Raw genomic sequence first — 20,638 nt, 5'->3', positions numbered from 1 at the left:
AGAAATAAATCCAGACAGTGAGCAAACGGCTGCTCCAAAGGGCAGAATTTGTTGATTTAGCAATAAGTGTAAAGTTAAGCTTACTAATTTAACAAACTTGGATAGCTCCTATGCCACTAAGTGGTACCATGCGATTATTAGGGAAAGACAGAAACTTGCCAAATAGAAAGTAGACTAGGACACCAAGAGTGAGGAGAAAAGCTTATACACTTTAGTATCTTCCAAGCACATTTCTTTATCACAGTATTGTCTACTGTAATGATGTAATGCATATTGAATCACAAATAAAAGGTAGAAGTAGATTGATAATTCCTTATTGAATAATAATAATAATATTGACAATTATAGGGTGCCTCCTGTGTTTAGGCACTGTCCTGAGTGCTTTGCACATACTATCATTTTATCCTTTCAACAACCCTGTGAGATAGGTACTGTTATTCCTGTTTCATAGACAGAGAAATTGAGTTAGATAGGATTAAATAACTTGTAAAAGTTAATGCAGTTAGAAAGTAGCCTAATTCCAAAGTTCATGTTTGTAATCACTAGTAAAACAATTAAGTGCATAAATGTATAATTATGCAAGATTTCTGGTGGCACTAAAAATTGATTCTCAAAGCTAGTAAGCAGTAAGCTTAATTACACAGAGCATTTTAGTGGAACACCTCATTTCTTTCATGATTCCTGGTAAATGAGGTTTTAGTGCTGCTTAGGTTTTTCAGGTTTAGGTTTTCTGAGTTACGTTGGCTGCAATGTCTGCCCTTCACAGTGCTGACCACACTTGAGGTTTATTCCCTGAAAGGTGTGCAACAGCAAAGTATGTCTCCAAACTCGGGGACTTCCTGTTCTTGTGTAAAGGGATTTGAATCCTTCTCCCTTAAGTCTAGTGACCTAATATTATTAGATTCACCTCCATTGTTCACTGATAGGTTCTGTAACAGCATCCACCAAACAGAAACATTCTGTAAGATTGAAGTGTTCATTTGTTTAGAATGAATTAGCACACCCACCTTATCATTTCCAAACACTTTGGGTTTGTTTTTTTTAAAAAAAAAAAAACAAAACAGAGGTTACTTGATGTATTACTGCAGACAGAATGCTAATTCTCAGTACCTTTGTAACTACTACTTTTTATTCATTAATATATTAAAGGTGAACCTACCAAGTGCACAGTTAATGAAGCATTGTCAAGGAATTCTTATGGATTCTTTTATTTATTTTTAAATGGGGTATGAATCCCTTTATTTTCTAATTCTGTAGGTCTTATCTCTTTTTTTAAAAAAATTAGTTTGTTTTTTTGGCCACCCGCCATGTGGGACCTTAGTTCCCCAACCAGGGATGGAACCTGCGCCCCCTGCATTGGAAGCGTGGAGTCTTAACCACTGGACCACCAGGGAAGTCGCATCTTATGGATTCTTTTAAAATGAATTGGATAGGTTCTTTCTCTATAGCTGTTGGGAGATCTTGGGCTTTTAGAGGAAAACTCAGGACCTTCCCAGAACTTATAAAGTACAAGAATATTGCAATTTACATACTAAAAACAACTTTAGAATTGCTGAATTCTTGTAGTAACTTTATTAACTGCATTCTTGTTGCTGTGAAAGAAGAGGAGAAACAGATATTAGATAATTTCTACACTTCCTGTGCAGCTCTTATACCAGGTTAAAGAAAATATTTTTTCCTTAAAGAAAGATAGGTAATCTGCTCCAAGAATTTTTTTAAAAAAGCTATTTTCTGGAGCTGTGATAACACATTTTTAAATAACTTATCTAAAATGTTTTGATCCATGATTTATGTTCTTTTGAGTAATTCACTAATATTTATCAATAGAATTTCCTTTTTAAATAAAATTTATTAATATAGATCCTGTAAAGGTATTGATACTTGGTCATGAGAAGAAAATCATTATTGTTTCCTTATTGTACAATAAATAAATATTTTCTTGTTTATGCTTGACTGTAGACATACAAGATGCAAATATCTTATATGGATTATAAATAGAAAGGCATTGGAGTTTAGCATGCTATTACTGAAAAGAGAAAAATAATAAAAACTAATCAAGGTTTTTTTGGACTTGTTTTGAGGGTAATCCAAATATGTATGAAAATAGATATTCCTATTCTATCAGCAGGAAAAGAGCTTACCTTAAATTGTACAACTGAAATACCCTGTTTTTGTGATACTCTATGGCAGAAATAATTTCGTCCTATGTAAACATTCATTTATTTTTATTGTTTCTAATAAAACATAGAGACAAACTATGTTTCCAATGATAGGAGACTGAAAGAGTAGTATGGAATAGTGTATAGGCATTAAAAATAATATTTTAGAAAAATACTGATTCCCCTTGTCCTCAACCACAGGGTACTGGCACTGAATAACTTAAAATGATACTGCAGAACAGTATTTACAGTTTTGCCTGCTTTGCTTACTGGTGCATCATTGATTTTACATTTCCTAACAAGTTTTCTTATGTAAAGCTTATTTCTCTACCTGCTTACTTGACATTTTCATGTATCCAAACGAGACACTGTCTATCACCATTTATTCTTCAGGATTTTGTTTTGTAGGGATTTGACTTAAGAACTTGTGCTAAGGTTCACTCATTCTAAAAGCAGAGTCTGATGGAAGACATACCACTGTGGAATTAGACTACATTTCATTTTCATTAATTTTCTGCCTATCAGTTAGCAGGTGACAATTACTCTCTAAAACATATTTTATAATGCATAAGTCTCTGTGTTTAGAAAATACTGAGGACATTTATGGAGGCTCAAGTCACTTGGGAATGGGAATGCTTGGGACACTTACTAACTGTATGCGAACAGGCAACTACAGTTCTGCAGTCTCTCAGCACACTCATTTTATTTTGAGCAGTATGATCCTGAATGCCTTGTGAATCTATTTTACATGGTATCAATTGCTTACATGATGTTTTCTGTCTTCATCTAACATCCTACCTTTTTTTCCCCATTACAGATGTCATATACTTTCCACCTAAAATTCTGACAGCTGTTGGGTCTAACGTTTCTTTTCACTGCATCTATACAAATGAAAACAAGATAGTTGCCTCAAAAAAGATTGTTTGGTGGATGAATTTAGCTGAGAAAATTCCCCAAAGCCAGTATGATGTTGTGGATGACCATGTTAGCAAAGTTACTTTACCTAATTTGAATGCAACCAAACCCCGAGGAAAGTTCACCTATGATGCAGTGTACTGCTGCAATGAGCATGAGTGCCACCATCGCTATGCTGAGTTATATGTGATTGGTAAGAACCCTGGGATTTTCTTCATTTTATTCCATGAGATACATTTTTATTGTGGACTCTATCTTAGAGTCCCATTGAAGATGTTAAGGAAATTTTATTTTCATTAAAAATGTTTTGGTGTTTTTGCTTTATAGTAATATTTTAATGTGTTTTAAATAGATGTCAATATCAATATATCATGTGAAACTGATGGGTACTTAACTAAAATGACTTGCAGATGGTCACCCAGTGCAATCCAATCACTTGTGGGAAGCACTTTGCAGTTGATGTATCATAGGTATGTATATTTTTGCTGTTTTATTTTTCTATGGATATGGTGAGATGAACATCTCTTGTAAAATATCACCACAGCAGTAGTCTTGCAGATTATTCCCGAAAGAGGAAGGTAGAATATTCTTAATTAGGAAATTTTTAGTGATTGGTGATTCTTGAAAAAATTCACACACAAAAAGATTGTAATTTGTTTTTGCTTCATATTATTTTTTTCTGATGATCAGTTAATTCTCCACAATTGCATTTTAGTTAATAAATGAAATCCAAAAAATTAATGTCTATACATTTTAATTTGACTTGGAGAATTGGCTAGAGGAGAATATCAAGGATTATAGAAGCCTCGTATCATTTGCTGAAGATAAATGTTTTAGAAAAAAGTTGGAGGTAGTGGTACAGATATTGTAAGAGATAATATGAATGGTCTTTAGAAATAGGTAAGATTATTATTATTTTTTAATTGAAGTATAGTTGATTTACAATGTTGTCTTAGTTTCAGGTGTACAGCAAAGTGATTCAGTTATATATATGTATCTATTCTTTTTCAGATTCTTTTCATTATAGGTTATTATAAGATACTGAATATAATTCTCTGTGCTATATAGTAAATCCTTGTTGTTTATCTGTTTTATATATAATACTGTGTATCTGTTAATCCCAAACTCCTAAATTATCCCTCCCTCCCTGCCCTTTCCCCTTTGGTAACCATAACTTTGTTTACTTAATAAGGATTAAACAATTCTAGTAAAGAGTAATTTGCGTGGCTTTTTTTTTTTAACTGTTCTCTGATTTGAAAAGAATTCAAGTCATCGTCTTCCTATAGTATTCTTCTCTCTACAAAGACCTTTAGCTAAAATAATAACACTCTTGATTAGGACAATTTTTATAACATTCTTTAGTAGTTTTCAAGTGTGTGTACTACTCTTAAACACCCTGTCTCAGTTTGTACTGGGACTTTCAATTTGTATAGCTTGTGCTCATTTATTCTTAAAAATCTAAAATTTCTCTTGAAAAACAAATCCATTTCCTCAAATACCGTGTTCTGATTCCTATTCCTAATGCTACCAGTCTGTTCTTAAGTAATATTAGAAAAAAAAGAGGCAATTTCTTTGTTTCTCACGTGGGAATAATAGCTGTCTTCATCTTACCTGATATGAGAACTTTAAAATCAATAGAATATTCATGGCATACCATTTTACTTTTGTAATCTGTCTTTACTTTCTTTCCATGGCATTTTCACATTAAAAATGGTGTTTGTGGACAACTATTCCATAAGCATTTGGACTCATTTATCTTCCTAATATTTATAGAAGAACCATGAAACTAGCTGAATATACGTGTTCAAGTTTTTTTAACCTCTCTAAGGTCTCAATTTCCTTGTCTGTAAAATGGAATGAATAATAGGACTTGCAGGGTTTCTGTGAGAATTAATGACATTTTATTTAATTATAATTAAGTGATATGATTTCTGCTGGTAAACATTCAATAAATGGTTAAATCTGTCATGACGATAATGATGCTAACCTTTGGATTCCAAGTGGACTATTACTGTGCGTCTGTACAAGGTCATGGTTCTTATTTTTTATGCACAGATGACTCTTCATCCCTCTTTCTCATTTAACCCCACCCACCACACTGATTCACACACACACACACACACACACACACACACACACACACACAAACAGTTGTAATTTTGAGGAAATAGGAAGAAAAATATGTCACAAAAAATGGAAAATAAGAGACAGAAAAATATAGATTTTTCATTTTCTTGCAACCTCCTTACTCCCATTCTTATGGAAACAGTAACTGCTACTTCAGCCACTTAAATACCATATTTAAAGCAAATAATGGCAGAAGGGCTATTGCAAAGAAGAGGAGAAATGCTTTTTATTCTCTGAGGTGGAGTGTTGATTGGGATGTAGTGCTAAAAAAATATTTTCTTAATTTTCTTCTCTGAGAAAATAAGTGATATACCTGACTATATGATCCATATAAAAGTCAATAATTGATATTATTTTAATTATATTGCTTTGAACTAGAAAATATTAGGACAATGTCAATTAAGCTACAATTTATTATCATTATGTTTTCAATTTGTTTTGTGGAATTTAAAGTGCAAGGAATTTATCTTCCTTTCCATCTCAGGAATTCCCCATTACCGCTTGTGATCTTTATTTTAAAAATTTGATCACTTCAGTATAATATTAGCTTCCAAAGTGTTGTAAGTTCTCTCTTCAATTGGATCCCTACCTCCTTGTTAGAACATTGTCATTTATTTCATTTGCATACCCACTTACTGTCTAGTGAAATATTTAAGAAGGGTTATTTTCTATTTTCATGGAAAGATTGTGATATAGCTGAGAATTCAAAAATGCCTTTCTAATAAGAACAACTACTTTTAGATGGAGCAAAAACTGTCTCTTTTAAACAACAAAGCAGAATTCTCAAATATCTTAATGCTTTCATCAGTGTTGTATATTTATTGATTGTTTTTGTATCTTTTAAGGAGCAGCCTTTACTGTTCTGATGTTCCATCTATTCATCCCATATCTGAACCCAAAGATTGCCACTTGCAGAGAGATGGTTTTTATGAATGCCTATTTCAGCCAATCTTTCTATTATCCGGCTATACAATGTGGATTAGAATGAATCACTCCTTGGGTTCACTGGACTCTCCACCAACATGTGTCATTCCTGATTCCGTGGGTATGTCAAAAACTATATGTATGTCTTCATTTTTATTAGTATATTTGGATTCAGGTTGATTCAGGATAACTGTTGAATTTTCTGATCACACTAGATTAAAAAAAGGTTTTTTTTCCCACTTACAGTGGAATTGAAAAGACAATTAGCCTTAGAAAGTTTTACACTTTTGGCTTTATTTTAAATCAATAACAGGAAGGTTTTCAGCATACAATTTGATGAATTATATTGATCACTGGGTATAAATTTAGTAGTAATATTATTCTAAGTAATGCACTATTTTATGTTTTTTTCCCAATGTACTTATGAAAACATTTGATGCTTTTAATCTAAAAGTTTAATTTGGATTTTCTGATGGTTTTTGTAATCTGAGTAGTCATAGCTCAAGGCTTTAATTTGTAAGGCTGGGTAGGAAGCAGAAGGATTCAAAATAACTCAAATGAAATAAAGAGAAAATAGCCAAGGATGATGACATCCATTATAACGTTTTAAACATTCTTTTAAAAGGATATTTTGATTTCAAAGGAATAAGAGACCCCTTGGAGATTTTGATATATTACTCTAAGTATCACTGTGAACTCTTTGGGAAATGATCCATTTATGATTTTGCAGCAAATGTAGAAGAGTATCTTTTGATGCTATATAATATTTTGTTGGGGAATTGTACCAAAAATTAATATTTGATCCATTGTACTTTCAAATAATTAGTACACATCTGAATTCAAACCTATATTTTGTTAAATATAGCATAAAGTTGTCATAATTAGACAATTTTTTTCAGTATGAAGTCCCAATTAATTGATCTGCCCTCTCACCACCCCTTCCTATTTAGTTTGGTTCCATTTTAAGTGAGTTTACTGTAAGCAGTACTTCTCTGGTACTAAATATCCTAAGATAGCAAGGAACTGTCCTACCTCCCTACCCTACAGACATGCACAGATATACCCTCACATGTATATGACAACTGCAACATGGATTCAGTTCGATAGCTGAACAATTTTTGATGTTATTCTTTTCAGTACTAACATAAGGCATTTAAATTGCGCTTATATTGCCTACTGAGTACTAGAAAACAATGTGAAAATTCAACTTTGGAATCCAAATGCCAGCTCCACTTATTCCTAGCTTTGTAAACTTGGGCTAGTCACTTAAGTGCTCCGTGACTATTATATCACCTATAGAATGTGGAAAGCTCCTTATACCTCCCTAATGTGGGTATTGTGGGGATCACATAAACCATTGTACTTCAAAGCATTCTTTCTATAAACTAGATATTCATGGAATATATACATGTGATAGCCATATGATTCCGTCAAGTGCAATCACAGCTTTAATGTGTTAGGGTCTCTTGAATGCTCATACTTCCTTTCCTGAAGAGGAATTATCTTTTCAAGAGATGAAATATGTGTCATCTTACTGGTTGGTGAAGAACGTCTTCTTGGCATATGAGGAATTGAATAAGCATGAGATACTGTATAGTAATTAAAAAGTTCAGGTGTTTTGGTCATCAACAGTCTAAAGAAGTATTGTTGATGAAGTCTATAGCTTCAGAGGTTCACAGTGTTGTGCTTGAGCTGTGAGATGTTAGTTCCCAAATACTTTGAGTTTGCATGTTGTCTTTTATTATTTTTTAAAGCCCTTGCTGTTCTGTTCATCTTTGCCTCTATTTCTACCCTTTACAAAGCTTATTTTCCTCTCCTTAGAGAACCAAGGCTTTACTCTGCAAGACTTCCTCTGACCTTGACCTAGAAATATCTAACAACAGACAGTAGAAGATTTTGAAACTCACACATGTGGAAATGAATGCAGTGTATAGTTTTTTGCTTTTAATTAAAGCTATATGTAGAACAGAGTTTGCTATTGATACTCCTCATGTGATCAGTATGGTATCTTTTGCATGCAGAGCCAATGGTTCCGTTTCTAATCGGGTCTTACAATTAACTTGCAGAGTGACATGGATGATGCATTGATCTTTTTTCGATCAACCTCTCTATTTTGAAAATAGAGATAATCCCTTTCTTATGTATCACATAAAGTTGTAGGGGATCAAATGAGATAATGAAGGAGAAGGTTTTGAGAAAGAGATGTTACTTTATAAATAGAAGATATGGAAGATTATAACATCATAATAACATTTAAAAAATATTGTTACTGTTTAAATTACTGTTATATAATACTTAAAAAAAAAATTTTCTAGTGAAACCACTGCCTCCATCTAGTGTGAAAGCAGAAATTACTGTAAAAATTGGATTATTGAAAATATCTTGGGAGAAGCCAGTCTTTCCAGAGAATAATCTTCAGTTCCAGATTCGCTATGGTTTAAGTGGAAAAGAAGTACAATGGAAGGTACCTTTTACCTGGAAATTTCTTCAGCTTGCCTCACTAAATATTATTTCTTATAACTGTTTAAGAATTTTATTGCATAAGGTTTATTTTATTGGCATAAAAGTACATCCTCCTGTATTCCATAGCTCTTTTTATTAAATAGATCTAATTCTAACCCTTTTAAGAAATGAACTTTCCTGCTTTTTATCATTTCCCAAAATGTGTTTTATAGTACATTGATCCCATACAATGTTTCTTGAAGAAAGACCACATGGCTTAATAAAGTTTAAGAAACCCTGAATCACCATATGTCCCTAGTGTAGAATCATGGTATATTACATATTAAAGGTTTAGAGAAGTCCTGAATTTAAGAAACATTTGTGACTTTATTTCAACCTATGTTTCTCAAACTCATTTTACCAAGGAATCTTTTTCCCTTTAACAATGTTTTTTAGTACACACATGTTCAATGGGACACATTTTGGAAGAAGCTGCTTTTATCAAACAACCAGAATCACACCCATAGTGGCAAGTGTGCATATGATGCCTTCCTGTGTCAGTTTTCTGATGGCAGCCTGCAAAGACCTAGAAATAGCAGGAACCCTAGACTAGAATTAGATCACAATGAGTTCAGCTGTAATAAATGTGACAGTTTACTTGCTTATTGAGGAGACTGAATATCAGAGATTCTCTACAGTAGGCCCTATCTAACCACTAGGTTAAAATCCTTAAAAGTGTTTGTATATAGAGGATTAGTGGACAGAGATTAGTAATAGGGTTAAAGAGTGATTGGGAAGTGAGGTTGCAAGTGGGCCAGTCCAAATCTTGTCATGAGATGGAAATAACAAGATGACTAAGGCAATCTTTAACTTGAAGGAGCTCATGATTCAAGCCTAATAAGAGTATTTATAAAGCCAGAAAACACAAAGTCAGTTCTCTCTTAATTTTGGAATAGTCTTAGGGTTTAAAATAAAATGCACTTCAGGGCCCTTTAGCTACATATGTGTTAGTAATGGTCAATCTAATAGTTTGACTTATTTTACAGGTATTTGAGGTGTATGATGCAAATTTAAAATCTGCTACTTTCCCAGTGCCAGACCTGTGTGCAGTCTATGCTGTCCAGGTGCGCTGTAAGAGGCTAGATGGACTGGGATATTGGAGTAATTGGAGTACTCCAGCCTACACAATTGTCATGGATATAAAAGGTTTGCAAAGATTTTGTGAACATGTCTTAAAAATGCATAAGTATGTGCTTACAATGTGACTGAAAAGTAATCCTTCCAAGAACACATGTACAACTTGGGCACCTTGTTATTTTGCAGTTCCTATCAGAGGACCTGAATTTTGGAGAATAATTAATGAAGACAACACTAAAAAAGAGAGAAATGTCACTTTGCTTTGGAAGGTATTCCTGATTTTTATGTTATTCTTAAATTTTACTTCTATACTCTTGAAAGATTTTCTTCATTGTAAAAAAGACTTAATAATTCTATCATTTTTAGTCTCTGCAATCCCAAGTTTATTTCAATTTGGAGAAGTGATTACAGAGAGCCAAGACGTAGAATGGAGGGAGCACTGGCCTGGAGTTTGGAGACTTTAATTCTATTCTTGGTTTAACATAGTATAGTTAATCAGTGCTATTTTGACAAAGTCACTTAGACCCTTCAGCTTCAGTTTCCTCATCTGTGTCAACATAAGATTGGACTAGATGATATCTAGTGTTCCTTCAAGTCCAAAAATTCCATTTGTATTTAATTCTAAACAGATAAACATGGACTTCCCTACATATCTCAAGGGCATTTAGATTATTCTTTTTGTATGATGGCAAATACACAACGGATATTTCCAAAAACAATGAGTATACAACTTAGAAATTTTCAAAGCATTCTCTCCCCCAAATGAATTGATTTCTATCCCAAGTGAATGTATCTTTTTTGGTTCGAATTTTAGGGAGACACAAACATTCAGTCCATAGCAAACATCATTTGTCATTAGGGAAATACGTGTTAGAACAACAATGAGATACCACTACACACTTATTAGAATGGTTAAAATCCAAAAAAAACTGACAATAAATTGCTGGCTAGCATGCAAAGCAACAGGAACTTTTATTCTTTGCTGGTGGGAATGGAAAATGATACAGCCACTTTGGAATATAGTTTGGTAGCCTCTTACAAAAAACTTTGGTACTTTCATACAATGGAATATTATTCAGCAATGAAAAGAAACTGCTATAAAGCCACAAAAAGATATGGATGACTCTTAAATGAATGTTGTTAAGTGCTAGAAGGCTGCCTAAAGGGCTGCATTATGATTCCATTTATAGGACATTCAAGAAAAGGTATAACTATAGAGATGGCAAAAAGATCAGTGGTTTCCAGGGGTTTGGTTGATGGGGAAAGGTTTGAATGGGTGAAGAACAGGGGATTTTTTTATGATGGTGAAACTATTCTATATAATATTGTCCTGGTGAATATATAGCATTATGCATTTGCCAAAACTCATAAAACCTTATAGCACAAAGAAAAATCCTTAGTGTATACAAATTAAAGATAAATCGTTAGGAGGTTGGAGAATCCCAGGATGGAATCCAGACTGCAATAAGAGAAACTAACTGTATTACAAGTGTATGGAACAGTCTTACTGAAGGAGTTGAGAGAAAAAGGTTCAGGCCTAGGTAACCTTGTTAATGAGTAGATTCTTAAGACTAAAGGCAAAAGAAACTGTACATAACCACTGTGATCTAGCTGATAAAGTCATTTCTCTCACGAGGTATGGGTTAACAATTCTTGTATCATTAGGTATGCAACCTGGAATTGAACAATTAAGCACTGGATGATGGATGATAGGAAGGACCCAGGTTTCTCAGTGTTGAATTGGTTACAGACAAGCAAGGAGAAGATCAGAATGATCCATGTGTTAATGGATTAGGGTTGGAGACATCAGTATGAACTCATGTTTAGCTTAATATGGATACAGATGGATTCATTTAGAAATTTTCATAGATATGTGTGTATACAGATGTAGTATACACAGATGTATTTCCTTGATCTGTAAGCAGAGAAATCCATATTCTGGTAGTAAGGAGCATTCCCAGATTTGTTTCTAATACTATTCTCCAATAAAAGTTAGTAGGGCTCTGTGAAAAAATGCTTGGTTATAGGGCTGGGGCAGGAAATAACACAAGATGAGCCTAGAGCAGCTTGTAGGACTAGAAAATAAGGACTTTATCATCAATTTTACTTGATGGTTACGAAAGTAAATATTTGTATATGAAAACTGACATAGATTTTTTTTAAAAAACAAAATGCAAAATTTGCATGATTTTTCAGACATTTATTTCCTGTAGTGGCTGCTAAAATCTTACTCACCACCTACCCAGGTTCTTCCACGCCCTGCAGAGACATATTTATGTTTGTTTGTATTTATGTTTCTTAATTTCTGACTTAGAAGAATCTCAATGACAAAAATTGAGAAGCACTGTTCTAGTCTGTTGTATAGAGTTAAGCTTTCTAAGGGTTTACAAGGGATTGGTAGCACTTAAATCTTACCTGAAACAGGTGAAGGTGATGGGGGAAGTGGGACATATTGTTATATTCTGTAGAATGGATGAATACAATTGGACTAATTATATATTTTACACTGAACCAGCAGTGAGCTGGTATGAGTTTTTTATAACTAAAGGCACAAATTCTGGGGTTCCATGTACACTGTCCTGATAGCCTCTGTTACTGGAAGGGGCAGCATATCAAGGGAAGAAGAAAAGAGTGACCAGTCTTACCAGGATTAATAGAAGTGACGATTAATATATTTTCAAACTCTCTCTAGTTGTTGCTTTATGAAAACAGAGGGTTATTCCTTTTTTGCTTTTTAGATGAAAAAACTGTCAACTCTCTTTCAGTCTTTCTTTTCTCTAGAATTAGAGTGAAACTTCCAGGTAGGAAAGTGTCCTATTTGTATCCATACTTCATTATCTTCAAATGATTTAGTCTTTTGAGTCTTAAAAAAAAAAAAAAGGGGGGGGGAGATAAGTTTCCCACACTCCATAGCCACCCAGACGGCTCAGGGAGACTGTGGTCAGAGCCCCATACCTCAGCCTTGAATTCAGCAGTGCTTGCTCTGGCCTGACCCCTGCTTACCAATGGGAAATGTTTAATAGGAGTTCCGTGAGCTCAGTCAGTATAAAAAGCACTGTAGCTCTTGAGCTAATCAATTTTTATGTTTACCGCAGCCCCTGATGAAAAATGACTCGTTGTGCAGTGTGAGAAGATACGTGGTGAAGCATACTTCCCACAATGAAACATGGTCAGAAGATGTAGGAAATCACACTAAATTCACTTTCCTTTGGACAGAGCAAGCACACTCTGTTACCGTTCTGGCCGTCAATTCAATTGGTGCTTCTTCTGCAAATTTTAATTTAACATTCTCATGGCCCATGAGCAAAGGTAAGAAAAGGTACACCTCACTTTGCATTCACAGAGTCCAATAGATGAGACAGACATTAATCAAATAATCATGCAAGTTAATGCCTATTTACAAACTGAGACGAGTGTTCCCAGGAAAGGAGTATAATTTTATAAAAGAAAAGAAAATAGGAGCCTAACCTGGTATTGAGGGTCAGAGAAGCTTTCTTGAGGATACAGTAGAGGAATTAAACTTCCCCAGAAGGTCAGGGGAAGCGCTCCCGCGAGAGGAAAAATCTGACCAAAAGTCCTGTGGTCCATGAGAGGACATGAAGGAAGACAGGGTTGGCGCTGGTGCAAAAAAAGTCCAGAAAGGCCGACAGAGGCTCTGAGGCATGGCCCTCAGGGAATTGTAGGCATGTTAGGAATTTTGTTCTCACCTGCGGAAGTCTGGAGGCTTTTAAGTGGGACTCTGTGGAGAGGGTGTTAAAATGATCAGATTTGTGCTTTGAAAGCACGACTCCATCATCGGGAGAGAAGATTTGGAGGGAATTAGAATGATTTATAGGCTTGTACAGTGAGTGTTACAGTAGAGAACACCTTTTGACCATATCCAGAAATCTCTTTTTTGGATTTTAGGTAGAGTCTTATTTCTCCTCATAGCATATATTCCCACACCTCTCTGCTTATATGACTCTTGTGATACAAAAATAATTGCCATGTGTAAATGTCTGCTTTATTTATTTGTATAAATGTCTGCTTTCTCTTCCTTCTCCCCTTTTCAGTAGGTTATATGTTCCTAAAGGCAATTAGGAGATCTTCATTAATTTTGAATTTAAAAATAAATTTCCCTCTTTTTCTCACAGTAAATATCGTGCAGTCACTCAGTGCTTATCCTTTAAACAGCAGTTGTGTAATTCTTTCCTGGATGCTATCACCCAGTGATTACAATCTGATGTATTTTATTCTTGAATGGAAAATTCTTCATGAAGACAATGAAATTAAATGGCTTAGAATCCCTTCCTCTGTTAAGAAGTATTATGTCCACGGTAAGCTTTCTGTACTTTAATTAAGTTTCTCCTATGGATTAGTATGACGCTACAGATTATTAATTCAAATAACATAGTTAATGAAAACTTCAAAAATATAGATGATAGATCTTGCTGCCTAAATTGTCATCTTATTACAAACATTTAATTCTATTTCATTTGATCCTTTTCCATTTAAATATTTTATGTAGTTGTAATCATATCATCTACCACTTTTCTTATGATTTGTTCCTTTGATATATCGCAAGCATGGTTCTATTTTGTTCACAATCCTTATAACTATTTTTTAAATGATTGTCTAGCATTTTATTCCAGAATCTACATAAACCATTTATTTATTTGAGAACATTTATGTTGCTTCCAGCTTAAGCTTTTTTTAAAACCATTTTAATGGCTTTTGATATCTACTGACAAATTGTTTTCCCAGATTGTGTACCAACTTATGATGCCACTAGCAATGAGTGGCATTGGCTGAAGGTCTGAGGATCATAAGCCAGCATAATATTCCCAAAGTAGACCAGTTACCCCACAAGGTGATTAAAATGCAAAATATTAGTGCACAATACAGAGTCTCCAAGTCTGAGTAAGGTTTAAGCAGGGAAGCTAAGGATTGCCATGTTCTTATTTACAACATCATCCCAAAGGCACATACTTCTATATGATTGCAAAGACCCTAGAGTTTAGCATCAAGGTAAATAGAAACAAATTATTGATAGAGAACTAAATCCAGTTCATTACTATACTGTTGTCTAGGTGATTACTCTCTGTGCTTCAAAGAGATTTATCTCTTGTGGAATATTTATATCTTATTAGCATTTGTAAAAATGATAGATCACTGATAGATCCATTTTGAGCTTTGCTATGAAGATGATCATCCTCCATAGATCTAGACACCTGGATATATAAGGTAATTCCCACTCCCGTCTTCTCTGCATGGGATTTCATGAGACTTTAGTCTCCCAGCTACCTTGAATGGGGAGGCTAAGTAAACTAAATTCTTATGAAAAGGGAATATTGCTGGCTTTGGTCTTAGGAGGTAGAGTATATTGTCCTGGAAAGGGAAATAAAACAACTCCTACACCTGAACTTGAACAAACCGGCTATCACTGGAACATGCCTTTGAAAAATTGCAATCTTCTATCTTTGGGTAAGATTTTAAAACATTATTTGCAAAATTATTGTCATTACAGTAGAATTGGTAGTGCTTAGATTATCTTTGAAACTCCCTAATTACCAGTTTCAATCCATAGGTAACAATCATCAGTTTTTAATCCATCAGTTTCAACCCATAAGTCATCAGTTTTACATCCATGGAAATATGAGTCACTTAACATTTTTTTTTTACATAGATTTCACTCATTTATATTAATTCAGTGGGAATGACTCTTTAAAATATTTTTTCTCCTCAGATCATTTTATCCCCATTGAGAAGTATCAGTTCAGTCTTTACCCAATATTTATGGAGGGAGTGGGGAAACCGAAGATAATTGATAGTTTCACCCAAGGTAAAAATGTTTACTTTTAGTTTCTTTTTACACAGATATGTGGTTTCCTCCTTAGCTAGCAGTAATGCTGCCATTTGATTATTTTCTTTCTGATGGAATCATGGAATAGCCCAGAGTCTTATGTAGATGCCTCAGGGTGACTGCAGTAAGGGTACATGGTTCCATGGTGCTGGTAAGAAGAATAATCAGGCGTGGTATTGTATTCTTGTATTGGTAAGTAAAAATTTCAGCCTAAAAGTTGATGGAAACAAAATAAAGGGAAGTATCCAGCTATACAATAAAATACATCATCATAAAGATTAATTGGAAAAATATTAATTTTCTGTACAATTAATATAAATACACCTACCCTAAACAATATGTTTTGACTCATATTTATGAGTCTTTAAATTTTAATCATCTTCTACAGGAAATCTTTTTCTAAAAATAAAACTGTAGGAATAATTATAGAAAAAGGTTCACAGGGTGTCTTACATTTCTGATTCATCTAACTGTACTTGAAGTGGGAACATTTTGATTTTGCTCTTACTTTTCAGATTGTCTCCAAATCCAAGAAACCCAATAATGATGTTTCAAGAGAGAAACATTTCGCCTGGTTTTAGAATTAAAATAATTATAAAGCTTCATTCATGTATTGTTCAACAAATATACACTGAACACTGTTCTAAGCACTGGGGATTGAACAGTGAACATGTCTGTGTCGTAAATGGAGCTTAAACTCCAGTACTCTAATAAGAATGACAGACAATTAACAAATCATGTATAATATAATGTCAGATAGAAATAAGTGCATGAAGCAAAATAAAAGTAAAATGAAGGAATAGAGTTAAAATGTGGTGCTTTAGTAAGGATGGCCAAAAATGGCCTTTTTCTCTGTGAAGGTGATATTTGGGTAAAGTCCCACAAGAACAAAGGGGAAGAGCATTTAAGCAAGGGGATAGCAAGTGCAAAGGCCCTGAAGAGTGAGCATGCTTTGTGGTTCAAGAAACAGTAAGGAGGTCAATGTGTCTGGAGTGAGCAAGATAGAGGTTGATGGGTGTTGTAGGTTGCCTTCTCTAAAAGCAGATGCTGAAACAAAGAGTCATCATAACAACTTTTATTGACACTTGGACTCATATAACCTAAAAGTGACCAGATGGAGAGAGCTGGCAAATAAATACTTTTGAAAAAATGTTTTGCTAAATTATAAGAAGCATAATTCTGACCAAAATAATAATTTTATTAATGTGATCAAAGCTATACTTTTATCTTCCTCTTTCTGATTTTTATATCTTTAAAGGTCATTCAGATTTATGTTGAAATCAGAAAAAATGTCTATTATAATTTCTGATTCAGAAAGATGTTATTTCCTCAAGCTTCAGAATTGTGTGAATTTTTTCTTTTTCAGATGATGAAAAACACCAGCATGATGCAGGTCTATTTGTAATTGTGCCAATAATTATTTCCTCTTCCATCTTATTGCTTGGAACATTGTTAATATCACACCAAAGGTATTGTACTTGGTGTTAAAATCTTGAACATATTTAAACCTTGATTTTAAATCCAACTCAGAAACACTAAAGTGTTCTAAATATTTTTATATGTGTTTGATGGCAATGAGATGGCATAAAAAGAAAAAGCCTGATTTCAGGAAGCCACACTCCGTTTTGCTAGTACACATAAGCCTCAGGGAAGAAATTAGTTTTTTGTGTTTTTTTTTACTGTATATACCTTCATGAAATAACAAGCTTATAATAGGAAATCCTAGGTAATATGTTCTTAGAGGTGAGAAGAATGGCTTTCAGAGTTGTACAATCTAGGTTGAGAACTTTTAGTGGTGAAGATTTATCTGAAGCCGTCAGTTCACTTATGGTCAGTAGGCATTCTGCTTTTTAAACGTCAGTGCTGAGTGGCTCCATTCTGTTTGGTTTGGCAAATGGCCCTGAATTTCTTGGATGGTTCTTTGGGTGCCCCATTACTCTGTGCTGAGAGGTCTGGACGATTGAGGTTATTTCACACATGCCAAATCTCTACAGAAAATTTTGTCTTCTAGCAGTGAAGAGGAAAAAGTGATTTTACAATCTGAATTTACCTTTCAGTCAAGTGAGCTGATTGGGCCATATCCAGTAGAATTGTTTCTGAAACTCAATTGATGGCCATATTTAATATTTAATTTTCTCTGAGAAAAACCTGTGCAAAGCATTTAGCACAGTGCCTGGCAAACAGTTTTCAATAAGAGTTGGCTATGTTTATTATAGTGATCATTAACTTTGGTCTAGACAGGAAGTTGGTGGAGATCTTCATGGTAGAGCATGTGAAAGTGAATCTGATCCTACTGAGGCATAACCAGTCTGGTAGATAAATTTCTAGTTTGTACATTTATTAACTGTTAACATTTTCAATGTGAATGTTTTTCTTTACTTCTAATGCCTTGTTTATCTTCTGTAGGATGAAAAAGCTGTTTTGGGAAGATGTTCCAAACCCCAAGAATTGTTCCTGGGCACAAGGACTTAATTTTCAGAAGGTCCCTTTTTCAGTTTTTTAAACCCCAGAATATATAAGATCGCATTTTAGATGATATATGCCTTCTAGAGCTTCAAACATTTTTAAGGTTTAAAACATTCTAAGGATAAGGTTTGAATCTTATTTTATTCAATTCATCTTAATATGAGTCTATTTAATCTGTTATTTGTTTTCAAGAATAGCAAGATGCAGGGATTTGAAACCAGGACAAAAAAAGTTCAATAGGTAGTTTATTATCTGAGTTAACAAATACATATCTTTCTTCTGTGTCACAGTATATAATAAAATATTAGAAGATTAGAGTCAAATCTGGTAGAGAACAAATATTTGTATATACTTTTTTAGTATAAATTCATTGTCCTTAGGAAAAGGCTGGAATCAATATTTTTTAACCCTTGTAATTATCTCCATAATTACTTAAATCAATTAAAAACTATACAAATAATCCTTTCCACAAATACTGCAATCTGAAAAATGCAATTATCATAATAAAACTTACATTTATGAAGATAGTTCCTTTCAAGCTACTTTATGAAACAATTAGTCAACTCTAATAAAGTAATTTGCACTTTATAATAGAATTTCTCAGAAAACTCTAGAGTTTAACAAATGTATCATTAATTCCCATAATTTCCCTTGAAGCAAGGTCGGTTTTCCACCCATAAAATTGGGAAAATAGAATTCAATTTTCATGGCAAAATATCTTCACACTGTTTTGAACAATAATCATATGGAGGTTATTATGCAGTCTCAATAATTGTGTCATCATTAGTCACTGTTACAAGTCTTCAGTGGTTTTCTTTTAGTTACAAGATCAAGTACTCAGTGACTTCTCTCTACAATCTGTTATCAACCTACAGATTTCATTTTTTCTGTCCGTGGGCCTTAGTCACGCCTATACTATTCTCCTCACCTCTACAAACCCTTCCACATCAATGAAGACCTTGCTCTAAGCTCTTCTTTCCCCAAGCCTTTTGTGAACAAATGTAGTTCAGAAGAATTTCTGCCCCCTTTAAGTTCCTGGAGCATTTTATTTTTTATTGTGAAGAGTGTTCCAAGTTCAAGGGCTGTGTTTTACCAATCACAACTATTGTTGAGGTCCTCCTGCTAAATGCAAAGTAATAAAGTCAGGATTTATTAATGAGTTGCTGATATCTTATAATAATGCCCATTTATGTGCAAATCACTGAGATACATATTCTTACACACATTAAGATTTTTACTTCAATTCTCAGTATCTCTGTTTCCTCTCCTGTATAATGAGGTTTAATAGAACTCACCTCATTGGGTTGTTTAGGGGACTAAAGAAGATAGTACTTCTAACATAGTATTGTCTCAACAAATATTAGTTATCATTATTTTACATATTTACATGTTTTCTGTTATTCTTTCAGTTACCCTGTGGGATAAGTATTACAATCTCCATTTTATAGAAGAAAAAACCTAAAGCTTATAATGGTTAAGTAACTTGTTTTAGAGTCTGGCTTAGTTTTCTAATTTGACTTTGGAGCCTGTTCTATTAGTAAGTGTTCTCTCTGGCTTTCAATTTTTTTTTTTTTTTTTTTTTTGATTATGACCCACAGTGAGAAAACAATTTGTAAGAGATTCTCCTCACCATCTAGGCAGTAAGACAGTGAGGTCATAGAGGAGTGACTTGATTAAAAGCAGAATAGAAAGAACTTTTCTTTTCTCTCTCTAAAATGGTTTATTTATTTTAAAATTCATTAATTCATTCCATCCATTCATTCAAGGGGTATTTATTGAATAGTTATCCTATGCCAGTCACTATACTAGGCCTTAGGGTTAAAATGGTCAGAAAACGGGAACTCTTGGAGTGTGCAGTCTATGGGGAAGATAAGCATTAATCAATTTATAACTGAAATAACAAATAATATACATTATATATGTTATATGTAATATATATTATGATAATATTACAGACAATAATAATGATAAACTATGTGTTGTGAAGGAAAGGGGCCCAGTGTGCTGAGTGCCGTGTGTGGGACAGAGGGTGAGCTGAGATCTGGAAGATGAGCAGTCGTTAACTAGGATCTGTGGTGGAGAGTAGAGCCCAGCAAGTCCGCTGGTGAATACAAAGCCCTGTGGTAGGAAGTACCTTAGCACATTTGCAAGCTGAAAGCAGGGAGATTAAAAGACAAAGTAAGGAGGAGATTATTTTTCTTAAATATTGGGTCTTTGTCTTCTTTTAATGTGAGAGGAGTTTTGTCTAAAAAATCTAAATACCTATCTAAATAAAAATTTAAAAGCTTCACCATGTCAGTACATATAAATGCAGGGAATAACTGCATTATTACTGTTATAATAACTGCATTATTACTGCATTATTACAATCTTACTGTCTCTTTCAGAGATGCTAAAACACTCTGTCTTCAATATGTTAAGCCCTGAAATCTCCTCTATGAACCACCAGAAAAATGGTTTCTAAGAGTTTACCAGGACAGGGAAATGATTAGGCCCACCTCAGCAAAATGCAGTTCGAACCTGCACCAAATGGCTTTTCCCTTTTCCAGAAAATGCCCGACACAAAGGAACCACTTGGTGGATGTCGGTTCAGTCAGTGACAGTTTTTAGCCTATGCGCTACCCCG

General features: G+C 34.0%; 1 protein-coding gene across 5 annotated transcripts in view; it reads left to right on the top strand.

Annotated features, from left to right (window-relative positions):
- LEPR (leptin receptor) overlaps window positions 1-20,638 on the top strand; it is a 94,296-nt gene that overhangs the window by 57,583 nt on the left and 16,075 nt on the right. For all 5 annotated transcript variants that reach the window (XM_067006460.1, XM_067006456.1, XM_067006477.1 and 2 more), the window contains 11 exons: window positions 2,977-3,267; window positions 3,427-3,544; window positions 6,047-6,246; window positions 8,441-8,589; window positions 9,614-9,773; window positions 9,891-9,973; window positions 12,800-13,013; window positions 13,838-14,020; window positions 15,430-15,525; window positions 16,913-17,015; window positions 17,953-18,028. In XM_067006460.1, the coding sequence (XP_066862561.1) occupies window positions 2,977-3,267; window positions 3,427-3,544; window positions 6,047-6,246; window positions 8,441-8,589; window positions 9,614-9,773; window positions 9,891-9,973; window positions 12,800-13,013; window positions 13,838-14,020; window positions 15,430-15,525; window positions 16,913-17,015; window positions 17,953-18,028 (1,673 nt within the window). The remainder of the gene's footprint in view (window positions 1-2,976; window positions 3,268-3,426; window positions 3,545-6,046; window positions 6,247-8,440; window positions 8,590-9,613; window positions 9,774-9,890; window positions 9,974-12,799; window positions 13,014-13,837; window positions 14,021-15,429; window positions 15,526-16,912; window positions 17,016-17,952; window positions 18,029-20,638) is intronic.

The sequence above is a fragment of the Kogia breviceps genome, chromosome 1, assembly GCF_026419965.1.
Source record: "Kogia breviceps isolate mKogBre1 chromosome 1, mKogBre1 haplotype 1, whole genome shotgun sequence".
Taxonomy (NCBI): domain Eukaryota; kingdom Metazoa; phylum Chordata; class Mammalia; order Artiodactyla; family Physeteridae; genus Kogia; species Kogia breviceps.
The sequence above is the reverse complement of the archived record's forward strand: the minus strand, read 5'-3'. Positions and strand labels throughout refer to the sequence as shown.